This window comes from Haliaeetus albicilla, chromosome 25 (genome assembly GCF_947461875.1).
Source record: "Haliaeetus albicilla chromosome 25, bHalAlb1.1, whole genome shotgun sequence".
In the NCBI taxonomy this organism is placed as follows: domain Eukaryota; kingdom Metazoa; phylum Chordata; class Aves; order Accipitriformes; family Accipitridae; genus Haliaeetus; species Haliaeetus albicilla.
In genome coordinates, this window is record NC_091507.1 from 10,033,489 (window position 1) to 10,061,210 (window position 27,722).

The following is a 27,722-nucleotide window of genomic DNA, read 5'->3' on the forward strand; positions in this document are numbered from 1 at the left end:
ACCAACAACTGACAGCAAGGGAAAAAAACCTCAGCTGGAGAACCAAGCAGCAGTGCAAAGCTTGCTGTGGGGAAACAGTGTCATAATCAGCAGGCCAAGGAAGCAAACACCTAGCGATCACCACCAGCTAGTTTCCGCTATCTGGATGCCATAGTGATTGATAAGTAATAGACCTATACCAGAAATGGTCATAAAATAAAGAAATATCCAAGTAAATATTTTAAGAGATTAAAGAGTTTTGCGTGTGTTGCTACTTTCGTTGACTGTGTACTTGAAAAAAGTTTTTAAAGGCAGATTCACAGTGTTAAGGACACTAAGCAGGAACATAAATAGAACATATTTTTTTAAGTACAGACAGAATTTGTATATATTTTACATTTATATGATTACCTGCAGCAATTTCCTGATTAATGAGCTGGACTTGCAAATTGAAGACCTGTTCATGTACTTTACTGTGAGACAACTTCAGTTTCTCTCTCCTGCTTACCATGTAGCAGAGATTTCTCACCTATGGAGGAATAACAGGAGACTTAATAGGCAATAAGAAAATAAATCCCAACATAGTTAAAAGAGTGCATCAACAACAGAATTAAAAAAAACATCCTGGAGGGTTTTTTTAATTGCCAATTTAATGAATGCCTTGAATATATTCTGCAAGACAGCAGAATATATTTTCATCTGTAAGAACAGTGAACAAAGACAAAATTCCAGTCAAAAGAAAAGTAAGTAATTTCTAAGACTTGCTTGTCTGTAAGCCTGCTTCCACTATGTACGATGCCATGGATGTTACTACAGATAATACTGGATTCTCCCAGAATTTCCCTGGAAAGTGTTTCATAGAATGATTTTTAACAGCTAAACTACGTTTGTTTCCTCTAAAATTATTGCAAAATTATAAAGCAATACTTTTTACAAAGTTACCCGAGAGCTGCCCTGTTCGAACCAAAACTAACATGCAGATCACCTCTAAAAGAACACTCTGGCTTCTTGCACAATGTATGCATTTTGGCTGACCCATTTAGCAGTTTCTTTTCTGACTCCATTGCATTGACTCATGAGGTTAAACAAGGCCGAGCGCAAGGTCCTGCACATGGGTCAGGGCAACCCTCAGTATCAATACAGGCTGGAGGATGAAGGAATTGAGAGCAGCCCTGCAGAGAAGGACTTGGGGTTACTGGGGTGGATGAAAAGCTGGACATGAGCTGGCAATGTGCACTTGCAGCCCAGAAAGACAACCGTATCCTGGGCTGCATCAAAGGAAGTGTGACCAGTAGGTCGAGGGAGGGGATTCACCCCCTCTACTCCACTCTCATGAGACCCCACCTGGAGTACTGTGTCCAGCTCTGGGATACCCAGTACAAGACAGACGTGGACCTCCTTAAGCAGGTCCAGAGGAGGGCCACAAAAACGATCAGAGGGCTGGAACCCCTCTCCTCTGCAGAAAGGCTGAGCGAGTTGTTCAGCCTGGAGAAGAGGAGGCTCCAGAGAGACCTTATTGCAGCCTTTCACTATATGAAAGGTGATTATAAGAGAGAGACCAGGGCCTGTAGTGACAGAACAAGGGGCAATGCTTTTAAACTGAAAGAGGGTAGGTTTAGACTGGATATAAGGAAGAAATTCTTTACCATGAGGGTGGTGAGGCGCTGGAACAAGCTGCCCAGAGAGGCTGTGGATGCCCCATTCCTGGAAGTGTTCAAGGCCAGGTTGGATGGGGCTTTGAGCAACCTGGTCTAGTGGAAGGTGTCCCTGCCCATGGCAGAGGGGCTGGAACTAGATGAACTTTAAAGGTCCCTTCCAGCCCAAACCATCCTGTGATTCAGTGCCACATAATTCTATTTTCACTATTTGTTTGAGTTAATAGCAACATTTCCATCTAATGTAATGAGAACAGTAAGAGGCACTGGAAGTTCTTCATGAACACTTAAAAGACCTTTCAGAACACAGAAACAGCATAGGGGCTTGTTGAAAGATATTTGCCAAACATACTTCCCCCAGCACTCAACTCCCATCTGTTCAGAACTGGAACCTCTTTCCCCAGAAGGGAAATTCCAAGAGTCCCAAATTTATATTTATCCCCAGATATAACCAAGTAGAAAATCTTGTGCACGAGAAGTTTAGAAACTTCGAGACAGACGTTTCAAACTATGCATTACCTCCTCTCAGAATAAGTACATCAACTTCAACAAAATTTGATACAAACTAACTACTCGTCAAACAAAAAGAAAAAGCTCTAAACAGTCTCTTGAAAGAAAAAACACCCCAAAATCCCAACCCTCCATCTGAAGCATGTTATGGGTTTTAAAATTTTTTTTCAAATAAGGATCCATTTCCAAAGTAGTCCTGCAAAAGGAGATCTGAGATTGATTATGACTAGATTCAAGACAACAGTTACACTGACAAGTGCAAATCTTGGCTCCAACACTCATCTCCCTGTATTTTCATGTTCTCTCCCCAATATTGTTTTCTCTTTTCTTACAACACTATTTTCCCTCTTCTGCTTTTCCTTCCCCTCTCCTCTCCAATGCCTCCGAATCACACTTAGCACATTTACTTCATTTTGTTACCCTTTTTACATTCATTACCTATCACTAAGCGCTTGAAAACTGCAGGTGATCACCAGCCAACAGGCCAACCTAATGGGCAGCCTCTGAGTGGTAACAAGCCTGGCTTCCTCCCCCATCAGCTGCCAGAAAAAGGCACTCTGTATGCCTTCCTAATAAATTCCTGCTCTGAATTTTGCTGATGGATCCCATCTTTTCAAACTACCAGGTAGCTGGCAATCTGGTAAGAGCCCAGCTAGCTACTGATAAAAAGATAATTTCCTTTTCCTCCTTCTCAGTAAAGCCACAAGCAGTGGTAGACTCAGTGGGTTATTTTCAGACCGCTAACCAACCGTAGCACCTAAGGCAGCTACGTGCAGTGAAAGCATCTGGTCAAGAGAGTGCCAAGTGATTCAGCCTGCCCGCTACCTGGGACAAGCTGACACCAGCACACTGGTGACGAAGAGAGAGGTGAGTAAGACTCCTGAATCAGATGTCACGGGAAGTGGTATGAGTAAAGGCCAGCATTCTTCTTCTGTGTGCGTGGAGCCAAAAAGTCACTGTGGAAGTTAACCATCTAGGACTTCATCTACTTGCCCTCAAACCATGAGGGTGAGAAGCTCTGCTTTAATATATTTTTAGGATACTACAAAAGCTTAATGCACACTCACCAAAGAATACTTACTACTTTACCTATGCAAATTCATTTTTTCCAAAGCCAGAATTGACCAATATTTACCATTCTATTATAACCATCACAAAATGCCTTTTTAATTACAAATCAAGAGTCACTCCATCCCAAGACAGAAGGTGGAAGATAAGAATTTTTTAAGCCTGCCCCATTCCTTTGCTGTTTGCACTTACTTTTGTTTAATAAAAGTAACATTTTTTGTTATTGTATCTGTATCACTAGCAACTACTACAGCTGGGTCAAATAAATTTACTCAATTTTTTTAAACATTTACTCAGTTGAAGTTGAAATCAAAGAGTCAATTAGCAAATATGTCCATTGTGCATAGAAACATGCATCTTGAAATACATGAAGGAATAACCTCTAAGCAAGTTTCTGCAGCAGGCAGTGCAGCATATCAAAAGAGCTGAAGGCCTTACTTTTTTTTTTTAATTACTGTTTTTTTAAAATCATCTCCCCGTGCTTCCCCCATTCCCAATTTTGTCCACGAACAAAGACCATAGTTTTTCAAAACCTTACTAGTTAAATTCTTACCCTTTCTAGGTCCTGCCTCAAATGCATGAACATCCTCATGCGAGTATGAATGCTATCTTCTTTTGGCTGCACCAAGCCATTTTCTTCATCCTCCTTGGGAGGAAACAATGGTTTGTTAAAGTTACTTTTTCGCTTTAATTTCCAGTAATTGTAGATGAAGTCTACAGCAAGTTTAGGAAGGCCCAGTTCTGCTGCAACATCCTCCACTTTAACTAGCGAGTAAAACTCTTCTTCCAGCTCTCGGAGTTTTTGGGCTCGCAGACTGGTTTTCTCGCTCTCTGTTTGCTTCTGGTCTGACACACTCTTGGGGTGCTCATCAACATCAGGCAGGGAATTCTGTTTGTTCTTGCTGTGCTTTAGACAATACGACTTGAACTTCACCTCATCCCCGTCATCTAGGATAGTCTTCATCTCTAAGCTATGCTCAAAGGCACAGGTGACATGAAAGGCAGTGATGCAGCTTTTCACAGAGCACTGCAGACAAAACAAAACAAAAAACCTCGATCACTAATAGTAGCAACAAACCAGGAAAAAAAGGACAGAATTATTTTAATTACATGAAAGGCCATCCCTACAAAAACATATTTCCTAAGCACTCTTAAAAAATATCTGTTTATCTCTTTGAAGTCGCTATCATCCAATTTAGTATGTTCTTGTTTGTGAACAGCGTTCAATAGAAGGACCTTTCTATCCATCTCTGACCTATGTAGTAGCAGTCCTTATACATCAGCCTTATTCAAATGAAGGCAACTTAAACTAACTCCTAAATCTCTGTGCTAGTGAACTAACTCGAGAGCAAACAGCTATGAAGAAGTAAGCATCTACCCAACGGTCATCTGCATTATAATGCACCTCTGAACGCAGGAAGAACAAAATGCAAAACCAGAATTGCCTTTCTCACATAAACACACCACAGAGAGTCACCACAGAACAAGTATGTACCTGAATGCAAGCACCAGTTTTCAGTTTACATAAACTACACACTAGAGCCCATCGACTTGGTGGAATGTGAGACACCTTTGTGATTGGCTCCATCCTTTCTGGGCAAGCAATACTAACCTGTAAACAAAAAAAACAGCATGGAAAGCAGTTATCAAGGCAATAAAAGCAAGTGCCCATTAATACCAGAAGAAGAAACATGACCACACATTTATCTCACTGCAAGATCTCCATATGCTCATACTTCTTAGCAAGGGACCCTAAAAGATCCCACATGAAAACAATAGTGTGGAATACTACCAGTTTAACCTGGCGGCTAAAAGTTGCAATTCTTCAAAACATTTGAGGCATCTACAGCATGCCTTGTTATGAACCAGTTGAGAGACTGCAGTAAGTGATGCTTACTTCCTTTCCTTTCTGGTTTTTCTTCTGCGCTGCTTTAACAGGTCTAACTTAAAAAGTACCAAAATACAAGCTACTCAGAACAAAATAGGAACACTTACTCGTACTTACCTGAAAAGTTCACTCTAAGATCAACAGATCTGCTGCAACAGCTGCTTCTGCCAGCTCACAATTTGGGGCAGAACCAGATCTATCAGTCAGCAGCCAGGAAAAGCCTCACTTCCCAGCTCTACCTCTCCACTGAGCGCTCCCAGTGCAAGAGGTGATTCTAATACACCTTCCTAACTACAGATTCTATCAAGTATAATTTGAGAAAGAATACAACAAACTTCTCTTACTGCAAAGCACGGTATATTCTCTTGTGCCAGTTTTCACATACTTAGACTGGATGATCCATTTGTCTCTGGTAGACCAGATTATGGATATTAATACTAAAAGAAAGAAAAAAATTTAGATAAGCACAGGATACCTTTTCCTAGTCTTTGTCATATTAACATCCACATATCCATTGTGATAGAAACTTCTCAGCTGCCTGTTGTCCATACTGGGAAAAAAAGACTGTCCGCTGTAATTTGGACTCCAAAACAGACATAAATTATCTCTGTAGGCATCCCTGAGCCATTCCTGACAGATAGGATTTATCCAAGGACAGAAACAAAAAGTTGACCAGCTCTGAATGACCAACATGCAGAACCGGGCCAGCATGACAATGGCACATGGCAGAAGATTTCAGTGAGATAACTGTTCTGTCCCAAGAATGCCAGTCTCCAAAAGCTTGGATTTTGATGCTTACACAGCACTTTTTTAATTTAGCAGGTGTGTGCTTTGGAGGGCTACCTGCCTGAAGTAGAAATACAATGCTGATTCTAGCTAAGAAGATCGCCACACTTTCTATGAACAATTCACCTGGACAGGGCAGACCTATATTTCCAGTGGTGGGATATGGGCCTCTTCTCAATGGGGTCAGCTATAAGAATTCAAAGAAAGGAGGCTCCTAGGTCATGCTTTGTGGCAGTGTGAGGCCAGAATAAAGCTGATTCCTTAACAAAGCAGTTAAGGCTGAGATTTGAACAGCAATTTTTTTTTTTTTCCTAGAAAACTTTAAGAGCATTATACTACAGTAATTTTCATGTATTAACTCCATAATAAGACTCTCCCAGGGAAATGCAGGTTATATGATTTAGTTTAACGTGTGATAATTAAACTGTTGACTTTACAAGAGCCAGGAGACTAAGCTGAATTTCCTAGATTCCCTCTGGGGGTACATCATCACTTGATGCAGGTATTCATTTTAAAACCTGCTTTAATCCCTGAGGAGGAAAAACTTTGCTTCAGCAGACCTTCTCTGTGAGGTAAGACTTATCCAAACACAGCAGTGCTAAATTCATCAAGTCTGATTGTCATAGCAGCTATACTCAAACTGAGTATTTTTACTACTCTCTTCTTATCATTGCATTGCTCTAAGGATCATTTAAGTAGGCGGAAAAGACAGCTTTGCAAGAGATTAGTTGGTTCATAATTTCCACACTTAAAGTTGATCAGCAGTTCATGAAATAATGACATCAATTGACTCAAATAAGATTTATATTTGTTACAGTACTTCACCCTCTGATCCCCCAGCTGCAAGCCACATCTTCTGGAATATACTGAGGTCAACCTCCTGCATGGCATTTCCAGAAATCTTCATTGGGAAGATAGGGAGTTGCTTCAGAGGGTCCAGGTTTTACCAGACAAGAAGGAGAATAGGCAGGCAATACGTAGTAATGCCCTCATCAGGTAGAGATGACAAACAATTTAATCTGTTGTGGCCTTCCTATAAATTGGTGGGAAAGCGACAAAGCTGCCCCTGAAGTGCCTGAATGGTTCCACAAAATCATGTCCAGCACTCTTAAATATCATCAAATGTAGGTTTTTTGCTTCCAAAATGAAAGAGCCTTTCATCAGCCTAACTTGACCTTGCTCAAAACAGACCTGGTCACAAGTTGCACAAGGATTTCTGAAACAATATTGTACGAAGATCGACTGCAATTCTCGTCCCAGTTACCACTATACTAAGAGGCAAGACTTCCTTTGGGAATTAAAGGATTCTATCAACCTGTCAGCTTGTCTATATTCCTTTCAAAAAGAAACCAGAATCTTCAGTGAATTTTTCTGGAGACTGAGTAATACCAGCTTTCCACCATGCTTCCCAGCAGGAGCTGGGAATTGACACACACCTTCTTCCTGTCCGTGTCTGCCCCTTTTAATGCTCTCCCTGCTCCTTCCCCAGAGGGGACTCATAAGGTCAGGAAACATTTATGTTGGAAATACTGTCCATTCAGCTTGTAACACTGCCTGTTTATATTACCCCATTTTGTAAAAGCACAGAGAGGCGCTTACAGTCAGGTGCAATTTATTTATACTGGCCTTATGCCACCTGCATGTTTCTGATATTCAAAGAGAAGAGTCAAGGGAAAGTCTGTTTGAACTTCACTGCTCATGAGGGACCCAGAGAACGGAGAGGCCAACCTTTTAATTCCCCAAAACCTCCCATCCCAAGGCAGAAATGATCCATCTGCCATAACATGTAGCTGTTTTCTGTTATTTCTTTACCTCGTATCAGGTTACATTTTGACTGCTGTACTCTGAAGAAGTTTTAAGAGTGGGAGAGAGTGAAGACAATGGGCTGTTGAAGCCTCTTCTCTGCAACTGTTATGCACATGAGCTGCCATCTGGATCGTCACCCTGCTGTCCTCTGCTAACCTGCTACCAGCATCTGCACAAGTGCACAGGGATCTGCATCGGTGGCTTGGAAGGGCAGCGCTGTGGCTGGAGAACAGCCACTCACAACAGCAGCTAAGGATAATCAATTTGATACCCTTCCAGTTGCAGCAAAGAAAAATAACTTTCTGCTTCAGCTAACACCACAATGATGGAGGGAGGGTGTAACTGTAATGGGTTATCTAAGGCAGAGCAGGACCTTGAATTTCAAAACACTCAGTGTAAGTTTGCTGGTCTCAGTGTTTCCATGAACTAGACTACACATTTACACTAAAAGACAATAAAGGGAGAAACCGACAATGAGTACACTTCAGAAAGTAAAAACCTTGAAACATGCCAATCAGTCAAGTAAGCGTCAAGAAAGCCTTTTGACAGCATTAGCTCACAAGGAAGGAAGGGAAGAAAAAACATTTTAAGACACTGCTGAATGAGTTAATGAAGGAAAATACCTGGTGCAATTGCCTGCAACAATGCTAGCCTACACTTGGTGACTCATGAAGTCTCTCTTTGAACCTTTTACCACAAGGCACAGACAGGTTTATGGCCCATTCCTCTCTGCATTCTGCCTTGCTCCATTTTATTAGGGCCACAAGAGGAAACGGCAGTGACTTTATAATTAATCTGTTTCTTTTGGGGGAGTTCCAGTGTGCTACTATCTGGAGGAGAAGAAAAACAGGTATATGAGAATACACATTCTCTCCTAAAGTATCCATCCCCAGGTCTTCAAACTCTGGGTCTTTCTTGTCCCCACAGCACGTTAATGCCACAGTGACTCTACACACAGTAAGTGACCTGCCATTTTAGCAGATTCCCAAAGGTTTCTCTGGCTTCTCTGGTGACTGAATTGTTTTTACAAGTGACAATGCAGGAGACCGAGAGAGAGAATGGATCCAGGAAGCATTTCCCACTCCTACTGGCGGGTGTCACTTCCTTCCTATGTCCAAGGCATTTGGCATTGGTGTGGAGGGGAGGAGGTGCCCAAGGCCTGGAGCCACCAAACGGGCTGTGGGAGCAGCTGGATTTGGGCTGTCCCACCTGGGTGCTCCCCCAGCAGCTTCTCTCCCTCAGCCAGAGGGAGGTGGGCAAGAGGAAAGGCAGCGTGTGCTCCCTGCCCTGCCATCACCTGGTTCCCAGACCTGCTGGTTCCTCTTCTGCTGGCAAGAGCATCGAGGCAACCACATGCAGAAAGGGCCTCTTAGGAAAACCAGTCTGCTCAGAGCCGGGAGAGCTTCCAGCCAAGATGCTTCATAAGTACAGGAGGAGAAGTCAGGAGATTTTTTTTTTTTGACTTTAAAATAAGTCTTTTGTTTTTTTCTCAACCCATTTCTCCTTAAAGGTGGAAGAGACACCAGGAACTACAAGCAGGCCTGAAAGGAAAAGTGTAACTGCAAACATAACCTCCTTAAAAAGCAGATATATGCCTGAGACAGAGCTAGGAATCACACACTGCATCAGGTTGCTATGTTAAACAAAATACTCAGAAGCCTAACATCTTCCTCAAAGTTTTGCAAATGTGAGGCCTGGCTGCGCTTGGGAGCAGAAGGTTCAGAAAATAAGGCATCCACCCCCCTGATGTCATGGTGCCGACAGATGTGGCTACTGCCTTGCATTAAACCACCCACCGTAATGTATCTGCAGATCTTACCAGAAAGAAAACAGAAATATTCCAAGTACAAAATTAAACACAAACCCCACCTCTACCCAAATGAATATTCCAATTTATAGAATTATAATGTGATGCTAAACTTAATTCAAAACAGAGGAAGAAGTGTAAAGCTTCATTATTAAACTCTCCATATAGGTATGCATAGATATATCAAAAAAGCCTTTACTTATAAAATATAACATAGAAGATAAAAAGCCATATCTCCCCACCATTCAGAAAACTTTTAGTTAAAAAAAATCCTTAACCACAAATCTGAGAGTCCATCCTACACAAATAACGCAAGGGAGGGTGGGGTGTCTTTTTAAAAAAAAGAGTGGATGTACACAGGTAGATTACACACCTGAGCACAGAAATTCATCAGAAAATAAGAGAGAATGAAGCTGCAGTAGTACAGTGAATACTAGCTTAACATCAGTAACCCTTTCTAGCAGGTCACTCAGATGCCATAATGACACCAAGAAGTGACTGCTGAGTAAATGGAGGGGACAAAGTGATTAATTAATGGAACATAAGCTGGACTCTCTCCCAGTCCTCACAGACTGTACAGACTCATCAGAATGAAGTCCGGCATTAAGCCAGACAGATACCTTAAATCATGAGAACATAAAAAGGCAGAGGAGGAAATGAGAAGGAGGAGGACAGAAAGGAGTCTATGATACAAAAGAAAAAGGCAGAAATTAAGTTTTACCTCTGGAATCCAGAGAGCACAGCTCACATGTGCCCACTTGGTCCCTGTCCTGGTAGCTTTCATGGCACCTCCTCTTTTGGGACACAGGAGGCACTGAGGATGGATTCCCAGGACACAGGTGCGACACAGCCAGCTCCCTTCGGGTACTTTTAAGATTCCATAGCATGCCTTGGAGGAAAACAGGTACTGAGATCATTGTCCTGATATGATTTCACACACAAGCATTAGTATTCATACGGACCAAGGCTTTCAAATACTAAAGGCACAGTTTGGCCTTTATTTAATCCTTCTCTAATTTCTTTACCTTAAAAAGAGTCAAGTGACCAAAGAGATAAACAGCCTGTAAGGCAAAGTCTTTTTATGCTGGCTTTTTAAAATGTGTTCTGGTATTGTTTTTGTCTATCGTGTAAAACGTACCATTGTGACTGCACAACACCACTGGTGTTAAGAACCTTTGTCTTTCCTTTTAGTGCCGCCTTCTTTAAATTAGCTTCTGTATCTAATCCTTTTTAAAATCACAATTTCCTACCACTAATAACTTTACACTCTAACATAATTCTATTTAGATGTGAAGGGATATGAGCTGTTTGACTGAAGACCATTTCCTGCAACACTAAATTACCTTTGTGGCTACAGTTCTGTGAATTGTTTGTTACTTCAAATATTTATATGATATTGCAACAAAAATTACAGCATATACTGAAATTATGTGGTGCTGGGTTTTATGCCTATTTCCCAAGTATTGCACTTAACCTCTCAGAAAATGAGAAATTTCTTAAGTTTTGCTAGGTTTGAGAATTAAAAACAAAAAGGAAAAAGAAAAGAAAAAAAATTAGTCAAATTCCTAACAGTTCTTAATGGCTAACTACACGCGTATCTAGATACACCCTGCTGTACATACATAAATGCATATTAAAGCTGAGAATATCTGAAATTGGCTGCCACCAAGGTCTAATTCCACTCAACTGCTCCAAATAAAAGCTTTATCAAAAGGGTGACTTTCAGAGGAAGGCCCACCATTCCTAACATCATCTCGGGGAACAGTAACATTGAAAGCCTCAACAGAACAGGATCATTAGCTGTAACCAGTCTTTCAGATTCAAATCTAGTATAAAATTCCCATACCTGTCTTCCCAGCTTTCTGATTATAAGATCTCAGTATTTAATATGAAGCTATATCATAAAACATTGCACATTTATGTCAGGCCTGCAGAGACAAGGACTTTCCTGAATTAAATCCTGCATTACGGAAACACCAAGACTGACCAACGTAAATGCTATTTTGATGTGATGACTGTTGTAAAAACCCAACAGGGGGAGCTGTAATCTAAATTTTACAAGCATTTTTTTTCCCCCCTCTTATGTGGCACATTCCCACCAGCATTCTTTCTATTGCTAATGCAGAAGCAGCATTACACCTAAGATCACACTTAGGTGGTTGGAAATGGACTGAAACTATTTTCTGATTTAATCCAACTAATGAGTGGAGAAGGCCTAGACTACTAAACCAGTAATTTCACAATGTGTTTGAGCTGGCACAGAGGGCACCATGAAGGAGGAAATCTCCCGCAATCTTCCTCCCCTCCACCTCCAAACTGTGTGATGACAAACAGACCCGAGGCTATGTGGTGAACCAGGGCCAACACAGATTAAAAACAGAATGATTTTTTGTTGTTGTTAGGATCAGCTCTAGCCTAGACATGCTCCCCGGTTTGTTTCAGGCAGGTCTGGCATGGGGAAGGGTCAGAAGGGAGGAGGCAGCAGGCCATCAGCTCAAGCTCAGCTGTCAGCAGGCAACCACAAGCCTCTGACTGCAAATTCATCATTACTTTTGAACAGGCACAAGCAGGGGCTGAAGTAGGTGGCCCAGCTGCTGGCTGTGTTCCTGTCACTGGCCACATTACTGGCACTCAGGCTCACATGGCTGCTTCACATGGTGAATCAGATGAGGAAAGCAGCCAGGCTGGAAGCCAGCCCACTGCGAGCAGGGAGATGACAAGTCCTTTTTCAGCCAGATATGTTTTCTGAGTATTGCTTGCAGTCGGTACAAAAATAAATTGTTAAAAAAACCTTAGTCTCTTTTCAATTTACAGCAAAAACCCCTGCCAGAACAGGATGCACAGAAACCACAGGATTCACATCCCTGTTTTGATTATAAGGATACCTCTGCCTGACTACCCTGAGCTCAGTTGGTGTCAAGTCTTGGCTACATCTGAAACCCTGTAAACGTGAGCAACATTCAGACTGAGAGTACGGTTATTGCAGGTGCTTGCACCTTCTAAAAAAGATCAGCCAGTTAAAGTACCTACATGTGGTTTCAGATGGTTAGATTTGGACAGCCTGTGTCTGGCCAATTAACTAGTCAGTCAAAGAGGAAAAACCCCAGCTCTGAAACAAATGATCTTTAAATTCTTCAAAAATAGGCAAGCCAGCATCTCCTGCCCTGTGTATCTTCAAAAGCAGGTTTAATAATAGGGGAAAAATTGTTTACTGTCACAGAGCAAGTACTTGCAAGTCCCAAGAACACACTTTGTGCTCCTATTAGACTGTAAATGTCCACATATTTACCATGCTAGGTCACTTATCTACTGTAACTGTCAGGGTACAAAAATTCAACTTAGTATTGCACCACCCTTCATACCCAGGAAAATCACAAAGCCCTCTAACATTTAATACCAAATTCCACACTTGCCAAGGTAAAGTAAGACCACAGGACAGTGTCAATGTTTCTGCAGGCACTAACCTGATGGACACAGATATTACACTTGTCACAAAACACCATGTCATTCCCATCTTCACTGTCAGGGGACCGGCACACATCACAGATGACGTCTTCATCATACTCAATACCCAGTCCTTCTTCAGTCTCAATAGCATGATTCATGTTCTCATGACAATGCCGTTCCAGCACTTCAATTGTCTTTTCCATTGTGTTTTCATCCAGGGGCCCACATCCTGCAACACAGAATAGAGAAAGGGAATTAAGAGGACAGTCAGGTGCCTCCGAGTCCAAGATACGGGAAGAGAGAAGGACAACTTCTAGCAACTGAAGCAGTAGACACAGCATCTTCTCTCCCATCACACATACTAAAAATAAAAAATAAAATAAAAACAGAAAACCTTTTTCACTCACTGGCTAATTGTAGCATTATTTTATAAATACAAGTAGAACTACTACTGGAGTAAAAGTTCAAGCTGTACACAAAACCCAAGAGTGCCTGCACCTTGAAGAAAACACTACAGCATAAAAGACAGACAGCAGTTGCTGTAACTGCTAGCTGCTCCCATACAACCCTTCTTCCACCTCCATCACTTTAAGAAACACTGACATCCAAAATTACACACAATGTTCCTCTGAAGACTAACTTCCTAGGAAATAAAACTCACCAAGAACACTTTAGATCTTATAAAGATACAGAAGTTGCCACCATCCAGTACACTACTTGAGTGATCAGCATGATGGTTATGAAAAGTGCTTTTATTGTTTTGTTGGGTTTTTAAAAATAAAATGGTAGATAAATATACTGTTGGCAATGCATTCTATGTGTTCACTTGAACACTACACATGCTATATACACTTACCACTAATCAAACTTAGTGTAAGCAGAACCACTTAAAAAGTATTTGCTACAAGAGTGGTCCTCAGCTTGCAGCTTCAGGACACATGCTGCATAAAACGCTAAAATGTTCACAGCTACAAAAAATCTCCGAACTCCATCCTCTCAAAATCCTCAGTCAAAAATGATGATGCTGCCCATAGTTCACTATTTACTCAGACCTTCAAAGGCTGGGATATTCACTTAACATTAATATCAGAGGCTAACATCTTAACTGCTGGACTATGCACAAGAATATAGCTACTAATTTTGATTCCTTGTTGCAGATGATAAAACAGGAGATGGAAAATATAAATGACTGCTGATACAAAGTGCCTTCTGCTACTAAACTGTTCTCTCCAATACCCAGATATTTTCTCACTCCCTGAATTACAGAATCATTTGGTGGGAAGGGACCTTCAGAGGGCTCGAGCCCAGTGCCTGGCTCCAAACAGAGTCAACAGTGAATCCAAACAAGGTTGCTGCTCAAGAGATATGTCTAGTCAGATCTTGAAAATCTCCATGGATGGAGATCTGCCCCCCAGAAAAGCTAACAGCTTTTGCTAACAGCATCCCTCTATGCCTGGAAAGCTTGTCCTTGCTTCTACCTCTTACATACACCCTTTGGCACTGGAGCTCAGTCATGAGTTCTCTCCCTCACCAAGCTGGTCTCCTGACGCATCAACTTGTTTTCCTGAATGTCTGGATGGATCTTTCTTGTGCTTGGAGGAGACTGTCCTTAAAATCCTGCTACTTCTCTTCAGCAGTTCCACTCTTCAGAGCTGGCTCCCAGGTCCCACCTACCCAGTTACCTGAATAAGTAGAAACCTACTCTCCTGAAGTCCAGGACCAGAAGACTACTTCCTTTCCTCACTCCTCTCAGGATCTCAGTTACCACTATTTCATAGCTACTACAGCCAATGCCGCCATCGATTATTGCATCCCTACAGGTTCTTCCTTGTTTGTGAACAGCAAATCCAAGAGATGCTAAATATCTCCCTCTCTTGCCCACCTGTCCTTCCTAAAGGACCTGCAATCATCCATGGAAGAACGCCAGTCACACAGGCTATTCCACCACAACTCAGTTATTCCAGTGATAATTCCAAGACTATTTTCCACAGCTCACTCCCCCTCATAGCCCTCTATACCCACAACTTGCATGGAAAAAAGAAAGTTTACTTAGCTGATTTTAAATGGGCTAACATGTGTGAAACTTAATTACTCTGTTAAGAGCCCAGCATGCAAGCTCCTCAGAACTCTGAATTTGTAGCGATAGTATGTTCAAGTTTAAGAAATGGAAACATCTGCTTTTCCTACATAAAATCTTTAACTTTTTAAGTCCTAAAATTAATTCCACCTAGTGTGGGCTTTTTCTCTCCTGCCTCAGCCTGCAGAAGTTGCACGTGATTATGTATGTGAAGAAATTTTTAGGCACAACAGGTAAAACAGAAAACATTAACAAATCAAGCAAGCCATTATTTTAAGCATTTTTACCTCCTGTTTTCTTTAGCATTTCCATTCAATTCTCATTCAGCAATCTTTAAGAGATCTCACATGGCAGACTACAACTCAAACAGCAGAAATGAAACTGCTGCTTTTAGAATTAGAATGTGTTGTGAAATTACCCATTTCTGTAAGCTCTTCATTTAGCTCCTGAAGCCAAAAGATGTCCATGTCATCCAAGTCATAGCGACACACAGATTCTGCCAGTTCCAAAATGTTGATGTAACCTGGTTCTGTGGGCTCTTGGCTGGAACAGTGGATATATTTCCTGGGTCGTGTATACAGTACTTCTTTCACCTTTTCTGCTACAACCCTAGAGTGAAAGTAAAAAAAGAAATAGAGGGTTACAGCTTTTTAAGACCCATCCTTGAAAGACATGAAATATTTGCTCTAAGTGTGAAGAAACCTAGCGTTTCACAGTTTTTAAACTAGTCGGTAGGTGTAGCCAGGCTAGGGAGACAAGATTCTGTAAATGTCATTTCTTCACACAAAATGTGCTAAGGTTTGCTACGTATACAGAATCCTTTTTAAAATATAAGCCTGTGCATATGATTTTCAATTTAACAAATGCTACTACTGCGATGATGCAAGTGTTTTTGAAACCCACATAAAGTATTATGCACAAAACCCCCTACAATCTTTGTTCTATATTCTTCTTAAATGATAGAAGGAAATCTTGCCAACTGATTTCTTGAAAATACCAGCTTTTTCAGGAAAGCTTAATTTATTCTACTGCATGGGGAGGGGAGGAGAAATGCCTGCTCTTCATTGGAGATAAACAGTCTAGCCTTATTTTGTAAATGACACTTTATCCATGTTACAAATATATTATTTTGTTATGTAAGAACCACTCTGAGGCCAAGCAAAAATGTAAAGGGGAAAAAACAGCTAAAAATCATTCAGGAAGCAAGGGAGAAAAATATTGGTGTTTTCAATCTTTCAATTATTTTGAGAGATAAAACTCAGCATTTGATTAGTAAACTAGCCTATGGGAACAGAAAGATTGACCTTAGCTAAAGTCGATCTTTCTCTGAATTCAATGCAAAAGGCCCTGCATCTGAAAGGAAGCCAGGGAGATACTGAATGGAATGGTGCCATGTGTGAGCAGCTCTGCATGCCTTCTGGAGCTAACCCTCCACAGGACAAGGAGAAAAGAAAAGCTGTGGGAAATAAGGCAAGAGGAGTAAAGAAGGAGCAGGGAGCAGTCAAGCAGTATCCCACCTAATTCTTACTCGACAATGTGGGTTGTCAATATTAGCACAAACAATGTTCTTCTGCCATTCTTCCTCCCCCTTCACCTTGCTCATTTTTCCCCCTGGTTCCCTTGTGAGCTCTTCTTTTCTCTGGTCCAGCCAAATCTATAGCAATTTTTTCCTCTAATGTAATACTACTGGCATGAGATGCAATATATTTACTTTTAATAACTTGGTACTGACAATAGCCCCAGTGGAAATTAAATTATGCTGGCATAAGCGCTTTCACTGGACAATTCATTTATCTTCATCTCGAAGACCACGGTGGCAATAACATTTCTATGTTGAAACACACTCTGTTTCCACCACAAAGGGTTGCAGGACTACACTGTTATGTTTTCCTAGTCTAAACACAGTGTGAGAGAATGAAAGGCTATTTGTCTATCTCCTGAAATGGAGACCACTGAAATTCTGTAATGTTAAGCAGCTATTTGTGGTGAGAGAAGGCAGAAAGGGTTAAAGCTTTAGCAACAATAACCAAAATTAAATTATATGAACAACTGAGTAACTTCATCAGGTATCAGTAACTACTGCATGCCTACTGCTCTATATCATCATGCTTTATAGGGAAGCCTTTCAAGTAACATGTATAAGATTTGGGATTATTTTTAATCTATTAAACTCACCATACTCAAATAAGAAAAGTTTTTAATCCATAGCACCGTGTGACTCGGGGGAAAAAAGATCCCTTTTTAAACTCACAATGTAGATAGTATACAGACAGAACCAGATCTGGACTGAAGTGTCACAGAAATGTTTTCCAAATTGGTACTTGATTGTGTTAAGAATATGCCTGAAGGCTGCTGCATTGGGGATTTAAATAACACAGAAAAGCTGACTGCATTTAGACAACCTATTTTTGAGAGACCATCTTCTCTAAGTTGACGTTCTGTACACATGATCTGCGTCTGATTGCCATTACCTGAGAGAAGGCTGTGGAATAGTTTCTGGACTGGCTGGAACTTGAACCCCTTTCTCCCATTCTTGTTTCCATGTGTCCGCAAAGATATAATATTCATCAGGGTTGACATGGTGAGAATCTGGTAGTTTCATGGCACTAATGAGATCCTTGCGGAACACCTGCAAGAAACACCAGGGAAAAGAGTGGCTTGAGAAAGAGTGTTGTGCTAAAGGAAGCAGTAGGTATTTTTCTTAATCTACACTGAAACAATGCATATACCTTGATAATTTTTTTTAAAGAGTACCAATACACAAGCAAGTCAATTTGAGATTACGTTGGTTATTAACTCTCAGTGTATCAGGTGCAGTATGACAAGAAGTTTACATTAACTCAAAACCATGCCGCTGCCCAAAGGCTAATCAGAAGGAAGAAGGCTGTTACAGGCAAGCAGGGAGAGGGGAAAAGAGGCCTGCATCTGATTTAAGACTCCTCACGGTATCACTTTCAAACAGCTTGTTTTACTTGCCAGTCTGTAGGCTTTACCCCAACTTAAGATACAAGGTAGCATATCCTTTTCTTTTACTCAGTGTAGCTACTTTAAACCATCATATTCACCATGGGCTATGAACAGTTGCCATGGCAAAATTGATGTTTAGGCACTTGTTCATTTATTAAAAGTGCCTGAAGTTTTATTGGTCAGGATCTCAAGGATCAAAGATAAACAGCTGTCTTTGCTGAAACACAAGACCTGTGTTGCTCTGTGCCTGAACTCCAGTGATGCAGGCACAGTGACACAATCCAGGCTCAGCATCCTTTAGCAAACCTATACGATGGAACACACCATCATGAAACAAAGCAAACCCATAGTGACAAACCTCCATTCAACTCTTGGCTCAAGAAGATTAAGTTTTTACGAGCATGCAAACATGATTATCAGTCATATCAAAGCTTACTTAATGTCAATGCCTGTCAAATACAGATGCAAACAATTTAAATAAAGGGCATATGCATCCTTTGTGGTTTTTTTTTCTCCACTGCTACACTGCACCAGTTTAACATTCATAAAAGCAGAACAGTGACTGTGGCTTGGTGTTAGGGAGACATCACAACTAATTAACTGTATTATCATAACGAGAAATCAAATCCTCAAAGGGCAATAAAATGGAACAGAAAATATCCCTGCAATAAGCTGTGGCAGGTTGAACTCTCTTCTTACTAATTCGGTTTTATAGCCAAAAGAGTAATAAAGTATCTCGGAGCCAAATATCTTTGTGTACCCTTTTCAATTTGACAGCACCAGACCGGTTATGCCTGCTGCAAAAATTCTCAGCTGTTCTTGGAAATCATCAAGTAAACTTTATTAAAAAAAGCTCTATGCTAAAACCAGGTATTGAAATAGGCTGCTGGTGACCTACAACATCAGTGTTGCTTCATTATGTCCTACAACCACACCTCGTGTGGGCTGCCAGGAGAGCAAGTTGACCAAGGGAACTCAAAACCACAGACTCAAGGCTCTCTTATTTACTACTGATGTGTTATCTGCTTTGGTTCAGACCAGAGAGTTCACTGCTGTCTCCTGCGTAAAAATCCTCAGGTACCTAACAGGCCTGTATTAAAATCTGAATGACAAGAGTGAAAGCATTAAGACTGCAAGCATCCATTTTTTCCAAGCAGTATCTGTACACACCAAAAATAAAATGTAAAATGATTTATGCCACTTAAAAGGCATTTTCATTTTCTGTGTTACAGGTACAGAACCAGGATTATGAGAAACACTAACATGGCACAATTCCAAAGAACTCCAGAAGGAAAAAATAATCCAATAAATGAGAAGTGTATTGACTGGTTTAATTATCAGAAAAGATACTCCTCAAACCTTATCTGAGGTAAGTGCTTTACAAAATACCTTTTAAGCCACTGACACAATATAGGAGTGCTTCATATCAAGCCCACTATTTTTTAAACACTAGATGAAAAATGCTGTTAAAGGCATCATCATAACTACATTGCTTAACAGCAAATTCATCTTCTGATCATCCATTGTATATGTGAACTGTATCATTTCTATTTTTAGAGCACAGATCCCCTGGAGCATGGACTTTTTTTGTTGTTTTTTTTGACTGTTGTACAGTACTTACTACACCATCACCATGCTGCAATATCAAGTTCTCAGTTTCAAATTTCTAAAATTTACAGTAGAGGTGCCACTGAAGGTCAAAGATTTAACCAATATAAACATAACTGTTGAAACCTTGAGGAACCCCAAAATTCAACCAAGGCTTCCTAAGAATTGCCTATTCATACTTATGATAACAGTGCAATTGAGTATTTCCTGCAGACGCTTGGAATCATTACAATCTCTAGCTCTCATCATTCTTCATTTCTTCCTGTGTGGCTAAGCAGGGTCTTCCAACTCTCAGAGAACAACGTATGAGAACACTCACTCTATATTTCCTTTGCTGTGGAAGTAAACCAAAACACTGAAGGGACCCAAAGAGAGTTTTCTGACAAATCAAATAAATTTTACTTCAGCAGTCTGCCTCAAGGCTATGACCTAAGCCAACTCAATGAAGAGCAGACACATGCTTTCAGGACTTAGATAGCCAGCTTTTCCTCATGGTCGTTTCTTTTTGGACACTTACTTGAAAAACAATGCAGCTCCTTTACTAACTGTATCCATAACGTAACAGCTAGTCCACTCCACAGCACATACTCTCCTCTTGGCAAGGACCACCTTCGCTTCCACGGTTAGCCCGTGAAGTGCAATGGTCATGGTTCAGTCACCCAAAAGCAGTTCTATTTCTTACCATACAAAACCACAACCCTTCAACTTTATTTTAGTATCATCTGTAATATCGTACTTACCAAGACCTGAAAAATGAGCATGCTAGGTCTAGGCTAATAAGGCATTCCCATCCCAACACATCATTCCTCAAGAGCAGACTCACCTAGTGCTGCATGTCTTCACCATGATAGAGAAGGACCTTGCAGAGCTGAGCTACAACTGACTGCAGCTAGCGTAGCCAGGTCCATACACACAGAAATGGGAAACACCCCACTGCTGTAAGGATTCACAAAGTTACTGCATAACTGTGGAATTTTTTAAAAAATATTTTTATCAATTGAAAGCATGAAAGAAGAGATGAGTTTTAGCCCTGCTTACCATGCAAGACTGCTTGGTCTGAACTTGCCACTTCATTTTGCTGCCAGGAATTTTTAGTTTCAGCTGAAAATAGTCCAGCTGAATGACATCAATGAAAAACGTGTTTGCTTAAGTCACCATCATCATCATCATATTACGCATTTTGTTGAGAAACTCTAATAATTATATCATGCTTTACAGCTGGGGCTTAAATCTAGAAGAGGAAACCTTGTCCTTTGGTCAAGATTAGCTTTTTGCTCTGCAGTAAAAGTCTGCCTGGATTTGCTGAGGCAATAAGAACTTCCTAGTCACCTCTGCAGATATGCACTGCCATCTCTAAAGCCTTTAAAAGCTAAATTCTACAAAAATTCTCCAGAAATAAGGATGCTTTGCTCCCCCATGGCACTAACATATCAAGCAACAATGATATCATGGAGCTGTGGAAGGAAAGATATGGTGCATATGTGTTATTTGTTTTTCAGATTTCTGAGTTGTATTTGGAAATTACGTTAGAAGACTACGTTCAAGGAAAATTAACTTCTTGGAATCCGTTTCTAAATGCTTCACCAAAAGCTGTCTCTGACTTGAACCCGAACTCCTTCTAGAAGCAGTCTATGAAAATTTAATATATAATCTTCCTCACAGGACTCTCCTGTGCTTACTCTGTGAATAAATCAATCCTGTGAAACAAAGAACACTACTTTGTGTGAAGTATCCTTATCCACTAAAGATATCAGGGAGGATACAAGTAATGCTATAGAGAATTACAGTAAAATATTAGCGTCGAAGACAGAGAGTGGGTCTTGACAATACAACAGCCTTCTACAAACCCCACCTTCGCTGAACAATTCAAACATCAGATCTGCACAGACTGTGATGCACCTTTTGTTCATGACCACTGCAAACCTAAAACCACATTAAAAAAAAAAAAAAAAAGGAAAAAAAGAAGTCAAATACCTTTTCCAATACCCTTCAGCAAGCTACTACTGAAGTTGACATGCCATTGCTCATTCACCTTGTCTTACCCAAATACATGTGCGAGGGAAAACAAATGGATTGCATCACGTCTTAAAAATGGAAAGAAAACTGTGAGCTTTCAAGTGCCCTGACCACTTGCTTACAAACCCCCAACAAGGGTAAGCCACTTGTCACAAGCACCTAGGCCGCAACTGGGAACTACACCTCAAGGGTGTAAGTAAATTATGGGTTAACTGCTCTGTTGTTACAGTCAAAGTGGGATTTCTGCTGGATTGCAACTAATTCCTTCAGTCCTAAGGCTTCCCCTGTGACTGACCAGCAGAGCCACAGTAACTTGCATTTCCATTGCTCATGCCCACCACTCAGGGAATCAGAAGACCCACTGCCACAGAAACACAGAGTCATGATTTTTTAAAGGCAGGAGGGAACTACTATATGTTCCATCCTGTCCCCTCTACGAGAGTACAGTCTCAGAAATCTTTTACAGAAAATAGCGTGGAATGAGGGCCAATATCCTCTCTAACCAGAGAAAGCTGAAACAGCTAGTATTTCCCTGGATTTTTAGTTTCCTTCACAACCCATCTTGAAGGCCAACTTTGAAATTCCAGGTGCCAAACACTCAAACTACAGCGGGCACTTTCTGTGAAGTAAATTGCATATGAGTTTTTCATCATGTTTGGGGTCAAATAATCTTTTTTTATTCACCGTTGAAAGGATCTAGTAACTTTTTTATTCCTATAAGCATTAAAGCTTACTCTACTATTATAGCTCTCAAGTAGAACACCCTCAGCAAAATTTAAACACACTTAGAAAGCAGCAGTTTACACCTAAAATCACCTCATAAATAATAAAACAAAAGCCAAATTGTAATATGACTTACTACAAGTGTAATACAGCCACACAGTATCTGTAAATAGTTTAATCTCTGTACAGATGTTCCACAGTATGTGCAAGAGACTGTCCATTTACAGAGGATGAAGCACTAAGGACAAAATTTGGTGGGCTCATCCTGGAGAGGTAGAATTTTTCTCATTAATACACTGCAATCTGGGCATGAAGTTTCTGAATTAAGGCAATTTATTATAGAAGAGTCTGGAGACTCAAGACAGGGTGGGTTTTTTGTTTGGTTGGGTTTCTTAGGTAGCAAAGTAAATAAAAGGCAAAATAATTTTAAAATGGAAATAAAGCTACAGTTCCAGGCACGTATACCCACTGGATTGAAAAACTTAAGATGTTAAAAAAGCTGGGACAGACAGGAATAAGTGTAGCATTAAATTTGTAGTTCTCAGACATCTACACAATTTGGACACGCACTGCAGTAAATCCTAATGTTCGAAGCCCTACTCCCTAAAACTATTTTTATGGATTATCCAGGACTCAAGCAAATGAAATATAGTACTTTTCTTTTAAGTAGCCATGAATCTTCATTGCCTCCTTTACAAGATGTATAGGAAAAGTCAGGAAATCAGATACTAAATCAACCCCACCTAACATCATGTCTGACAGTATCTCATGAGCCAGAAGAATGTGCAAAAACACGTCAAGTTTCCTTCTGGTTGCTAATCAGACATAAGCTTTGGATTTGGGGATTAATCCTAACAATCAATTTTTTAAATGGTATTAATTTATACAGATATTTAGAAAAATCTGTACTCATTAAAAAAGGAATTGGACAGATGATAATCTTGTTCAATTCTCAGTCTCAACAACTTCCTGTAGCAGATGAGCTTCACAGTCTAATTACATAATGCATGGAAAGGATATCCTTTTAATTGCTACAGATTTCCTAACTTTTGGCCTCATTCACTGCTGCCCCCCCCCCCCCGCCCTTCCTCCCCATTTCTTCCATCGCAAGCACAGGCAGGACTGAAGCTCTAGGTGTGCTGTTTCCAGACCATTCATACCTTACTGTAACACCTGCTCATTCACTTCTGAAGGTAAAATAGCTCAGCCTTTTCACAAGCAAGTTTTTCCATGCCCTTATGCACTTGGGTCACCTCTTGCTAAAGAGTTCAAATAGTCTGAGACAGCATCTCTAAGCAAATAAAGATTATAAAAATAACCAATGAGGTTGCACCTCTGACTTACATAAAAGTATTGTAATTTTTTTTTAATCAGTTAACCCAAGCAGACTAGAAAGCAGCTCATTGAAACGCATAAGGCACGTTTGCCAGAGGTCTTGAGAAGCCTGTACAGATGTCCAAGTTAATTCAGAATTTTTCTGAGGTAAGCATGCACATAAAGGTAACAGTCTCCTATTCTATTACGAATAGCACATGCAAAGCAATACGATTTAATCATGCTGCCTATTCATTCACAAAACAAAACCAACCACTTTCAAACTGCAAAAATAATCCATTTTCTGCCAAGAGTCTAGTCTTACAGGGTGCTCCGCAGGATCGAGACCTATGATTTACGTGGCAGTTAAATACCACTAAAAAAGTTTCACATACCTAAGTAATGAAAACAGACCATTTACTTATGTGAAATGTAGCTTGTCTTCTACAACACAGCTGTTGCTATCAGCAATGAGGGATTAAAAACTACTATTGCTATGAGATTTGAAACCCTATTTGCAAAGAGAGGTAAAATACCACCATCTTGTATGGGAAGGGTTAAAAAAAAGCACAATGCTGACTTAACTCCTTTACAGTTTCAAGAGGGAGAGAGGACTGAAACAAATACATATGAGCTTGAGCATCATAAAGATCTCTTAGGCTCTTTTGTGACCCTGCTAGCCTAAGGGAAAAGAAACGGTCAGTCATTCAGGACGGTCCAGCTAATAGTTTTCCCTGCAAAAATGATTCCAACTACTCTGCCATCATTTTCTGCTGCAGCTTCCACAGAGACAGGAAACTGCAAAGTACAGACTTCACGCTGAGCCAGACATCCAAATGCCTCCTGCCCTGCGACTCCCACACAGCCTACTGCTTAGGCCCACGAGCCCCTCCCGTCTACATTTAAATCTGTGAGGGGCAACACCACAAATGGCATGTGGCCAACATCATCATAAAGGTCTGAAAAACTGTTAGGATTTATACTACTAGTATGCCTGTAATATCAACACAATTCACTTATTCAAAGTAAATGCTGAAGTTAACCAGACAGCAGAATTTTTAAGTCACCATTTTAGTAGTTTGTGATAGACTGTAATCCAGAAGGGGAGCACCAAGAAAGAGTCACGATCTTGCTTTTGAAATTACCTAGAGAAACACCATGGTCTGAAGAAGCATCGTTACAGGCTTGCCTTGTTCTCACCTTCTTCTCCAAGGAGGAGAATGGAGTAAGCGGACCCCAGGTCTGACCCAGTAACATCCCCTTCTGCATTGATGTAAACCCCTGGGATAAGTCAGACTCTGGGAACGGGCTTTGACATTTGCACTCTAACACTGCATCCCTTTGCCTTGCAGTTAACACCAGACAACCTTGCTCCGCTGAGGCCATCCCCGCACCCGCCTCGATTTTGAAGCGGCTGGGAGGCAATCCAAGGCAGAGCAGTCCTCAACTGCAGCCACTGGTCATTTTTTATAGGTGACCACAGAGGACTATGGCACATACAGACAAGTCTCATGAAGCAACTGACAGATACTAACTTGCTTGTTGGTCACAATACCAAAACCAAGCTTTTATTTGGAGAGAGAATCCAGGTACTTGGGTTGTGAGAATCCAGGTACTTGGGTTGTGCTAGAGATGGTTGAGGAAGTGGAAAAAAGCCTATGTATTTACATGCAATTTAATTGAGAAAGCCAGGCTTCCCGGCATGGAAGAAAAATTAATGTACGAAGACCACGAGCAAAAATATTCCCAAACAGCTATTTATAGATTTGACCTTTTAGATTTTCTGCATCAGTAACTCAAGAAACAGCCTGCTGCCTGGCAAGCAGAGGTGAATGAAAGGAGAGCAATGCCAACTTGTTAAAGAGAGCCCTTGCTAAAGGGATGCTGTCAGCCTGAAATTTTAAATTTCCATCTAAGAAATATTAGACAACTATTACTACAAAAACTTGTGGAATTACAACATGATTTTTGGAAGGGTGTGTGGTGGGGTCTCTTTCCAGTCTTTGCTTTACAACCTTGTCACCACTTGGTGCATAAATAATCCATTTCAATGCTCTGCTGACAACAACATTTCATGTAATACACTCTCCAGCATATGCTTTTCAAGGGTTTGGAAGGAGTGCTTGCTTCTAGCAGAAGGAAAGGAAAAACTGGAAGGATAGCCAAGAGTCTTATGTGCAAGCAGTAGAGATTACTACTGTCACCTTCCCTTCCATTCCTTTTCTTAGAGGAATTTTTTTTTTTTTTGAGGGTTCTTTTAAATATTGTACTTGGGACACTCCTCCAGAAGAGGACGTATTCTAAGGTTTGAGATTTTTTTTTTTTTCTTCTTTTTTTCTAGGAGGGGGATCTTAAATGAAAGATGACAAAAAGATGCCAGTATTACTGGAAGGATGATGTTATGACATACAATTTTTAATTCCAAGAGTATATTCCAGATTTTGTTCTTCAAAGTTTTGTATTTTTAAGCACTAAAGGGCTCAAGATTTTCCCTTGGAACAGACAGAAGCAGTGAAGATCTCAAGAGAAGGAACTGAAAATACTGCTCATTTTAATTCCTAGAAGTTATGTAAACAGAACACTTGTATGCTGTAATACATGGACAACATCTTCATTATTGTTTATAATGTACATATGCACATAAAGACAGCATGGAGCAAAGGCAAAGAAAACTGTAATAGGACAATCCCCTAAGAGGAAGAGATACAAGAAGAAAGCTGGATGGCTTGGCAGAAAGAAAGGACTGGTAAGGGACAAGCACTAAAGTGTATTTGAAACAGCAACAAGTCTGGCAGTTTATGTGTTTCAGTTCCCATTTGCCCAGCTTGGCTAGTAACAAAGCTACTGCCTAGGCAAACATCAGCAACAATTACAAGACCTCAGTAGCCATAAGCTGTTTTAAAGATTAAAATCTTACAGAACCGTAATCCTCAGACCAACATTTTAAAGGTAAAAAGCATAGTAGGCTTTTCTTAACGTTGGTGGCTGTAAATTAAACATTATGTAGCTAGTTCTGGCCCATTTTGCTTTTATTGAAACACTCATGCAAGATTTTCTTTTAGAAATGAAGCAGTGAGTTTTCTCCAATTAACTTGTGATAAAAAAATTAAGCTTCCAAAGAAAGGACATGTTCTGTAACATTTTACCTTGTTCTTACCAAACCAAACTTATCTAGTTAGCAGCATTTAGAAAAGAAACATGAAGTATGTTTGCTGAATAGCTTTTGCTGTATGAGCACAATCCATGTAGTTTACACAACCTATCACAGTAGTATCTAAGCAGGTAAAAAGCTGCTGATATATTATACAAAATTTCTTCTGGGACATAACTCTCAGCTTTAAATTCTAGAGAAGCAAAGTGGGTTTTATCAGTCTTTTTTTCAGTAAACTCTGGCATCAACAGTCATACCAGCATGTTGAAAGACTTATTTGGAGGGAATGTGATAGCAAGTAAGGGGAATTAGCTACAAGAAACATTTCTCCCATTCACAGTTATCTGACTTCAGCCCTTAAGAAAGCAAGCATCAAATCTGGAGAAGGCAGCCAACAAATCCTCCCCCAAATCACCTACCAATGGAATGGCTGATAGGATGGATTTGAGCACTGGATTGTACATAAATGCCAATTTATTCAATTGGTCAATACAGACCCAGTGACAGGGGTGATAGGTTTTGAGGTCCTAAACAGGTGGGGATAGCAGAGTAAAAAAGCTTTGTTGAAGGTAAAAGCCAAGAGTGAGAAAGCAGTAGAAGATGAGTAAGCACTATTCATACATATCCTGTCCACTTAAGCGTCCCACTGTTTTATCCTAAAGCAGAAAGAATATATCGTTCCCATACATACACATGAACCTCTTCTTTCTGTGGCATGCTCTCAGATCGTAAGACCATCCCAGCTTTTTCAGTTTCAAAATGAGACAAAATTTCAGGGGAAGAAAGAACTACATGTTACTGTCTGCAAATGCCATAAGTCATTTTGGGACATCAAACACCAGAGCTCCTATAATAGTCACGCAGTGGGGAAAACACAGTTTCACGGAGAATTTGACAGGTGACAAAAGGACTCACTGGCA

General features: G+C 40.5%; 1 protein-coding gene across 7 annotated transcripts in view; it reads right to left on the reverse strand.

Annotated features, from left to right (window-relative positions):
• Nucleotides 1-27,722, reverse strand: part of JADE3 (jade family PHD finger 3) — a 67,514-nt gene that overhangs the window by 4,559 nt on the left and 35,233 nt on the right. For all 7 annotated transcript variants that reach the window (XM_069769954.1, XM_069769950.1, XM_069769949.1 and 4 more), the window contains 7 exons: nucleotides 17,495-17,652; nucleotides 15,442-15,632; nucleotides 12,964-13,175; nucleotides 10,221-10,388; nucleotides 4,708-4,824; nucleotides 3,766-4,239; nucleotides 391-508 (listed from right to left, as the gene is read on the reverse strand). In XM_069769954.1, the coding sequence (XP_069626055.1) occupies nucleotides 391-508; nucleotides 3,766-4,239; nucleotides 4,708-4,824; nucleotides 10,221-10,388; nucleotides 12,964-13,175; nucleotides 15,442-15,632; nucleotides 17,495-17,652 (1,438 nt within the window). The remainder of the gene's footprint in view (nucleotides 1-390; nucleotides 509-3,765; nucleotides 4,240-4,707; nucleotides 4,825-10,220; nucleotides 10,389-12,963; nucleotides 13,176-15,441; nucleotides 15,633-17,494; nucleotides 17,653-27,722) is intronic.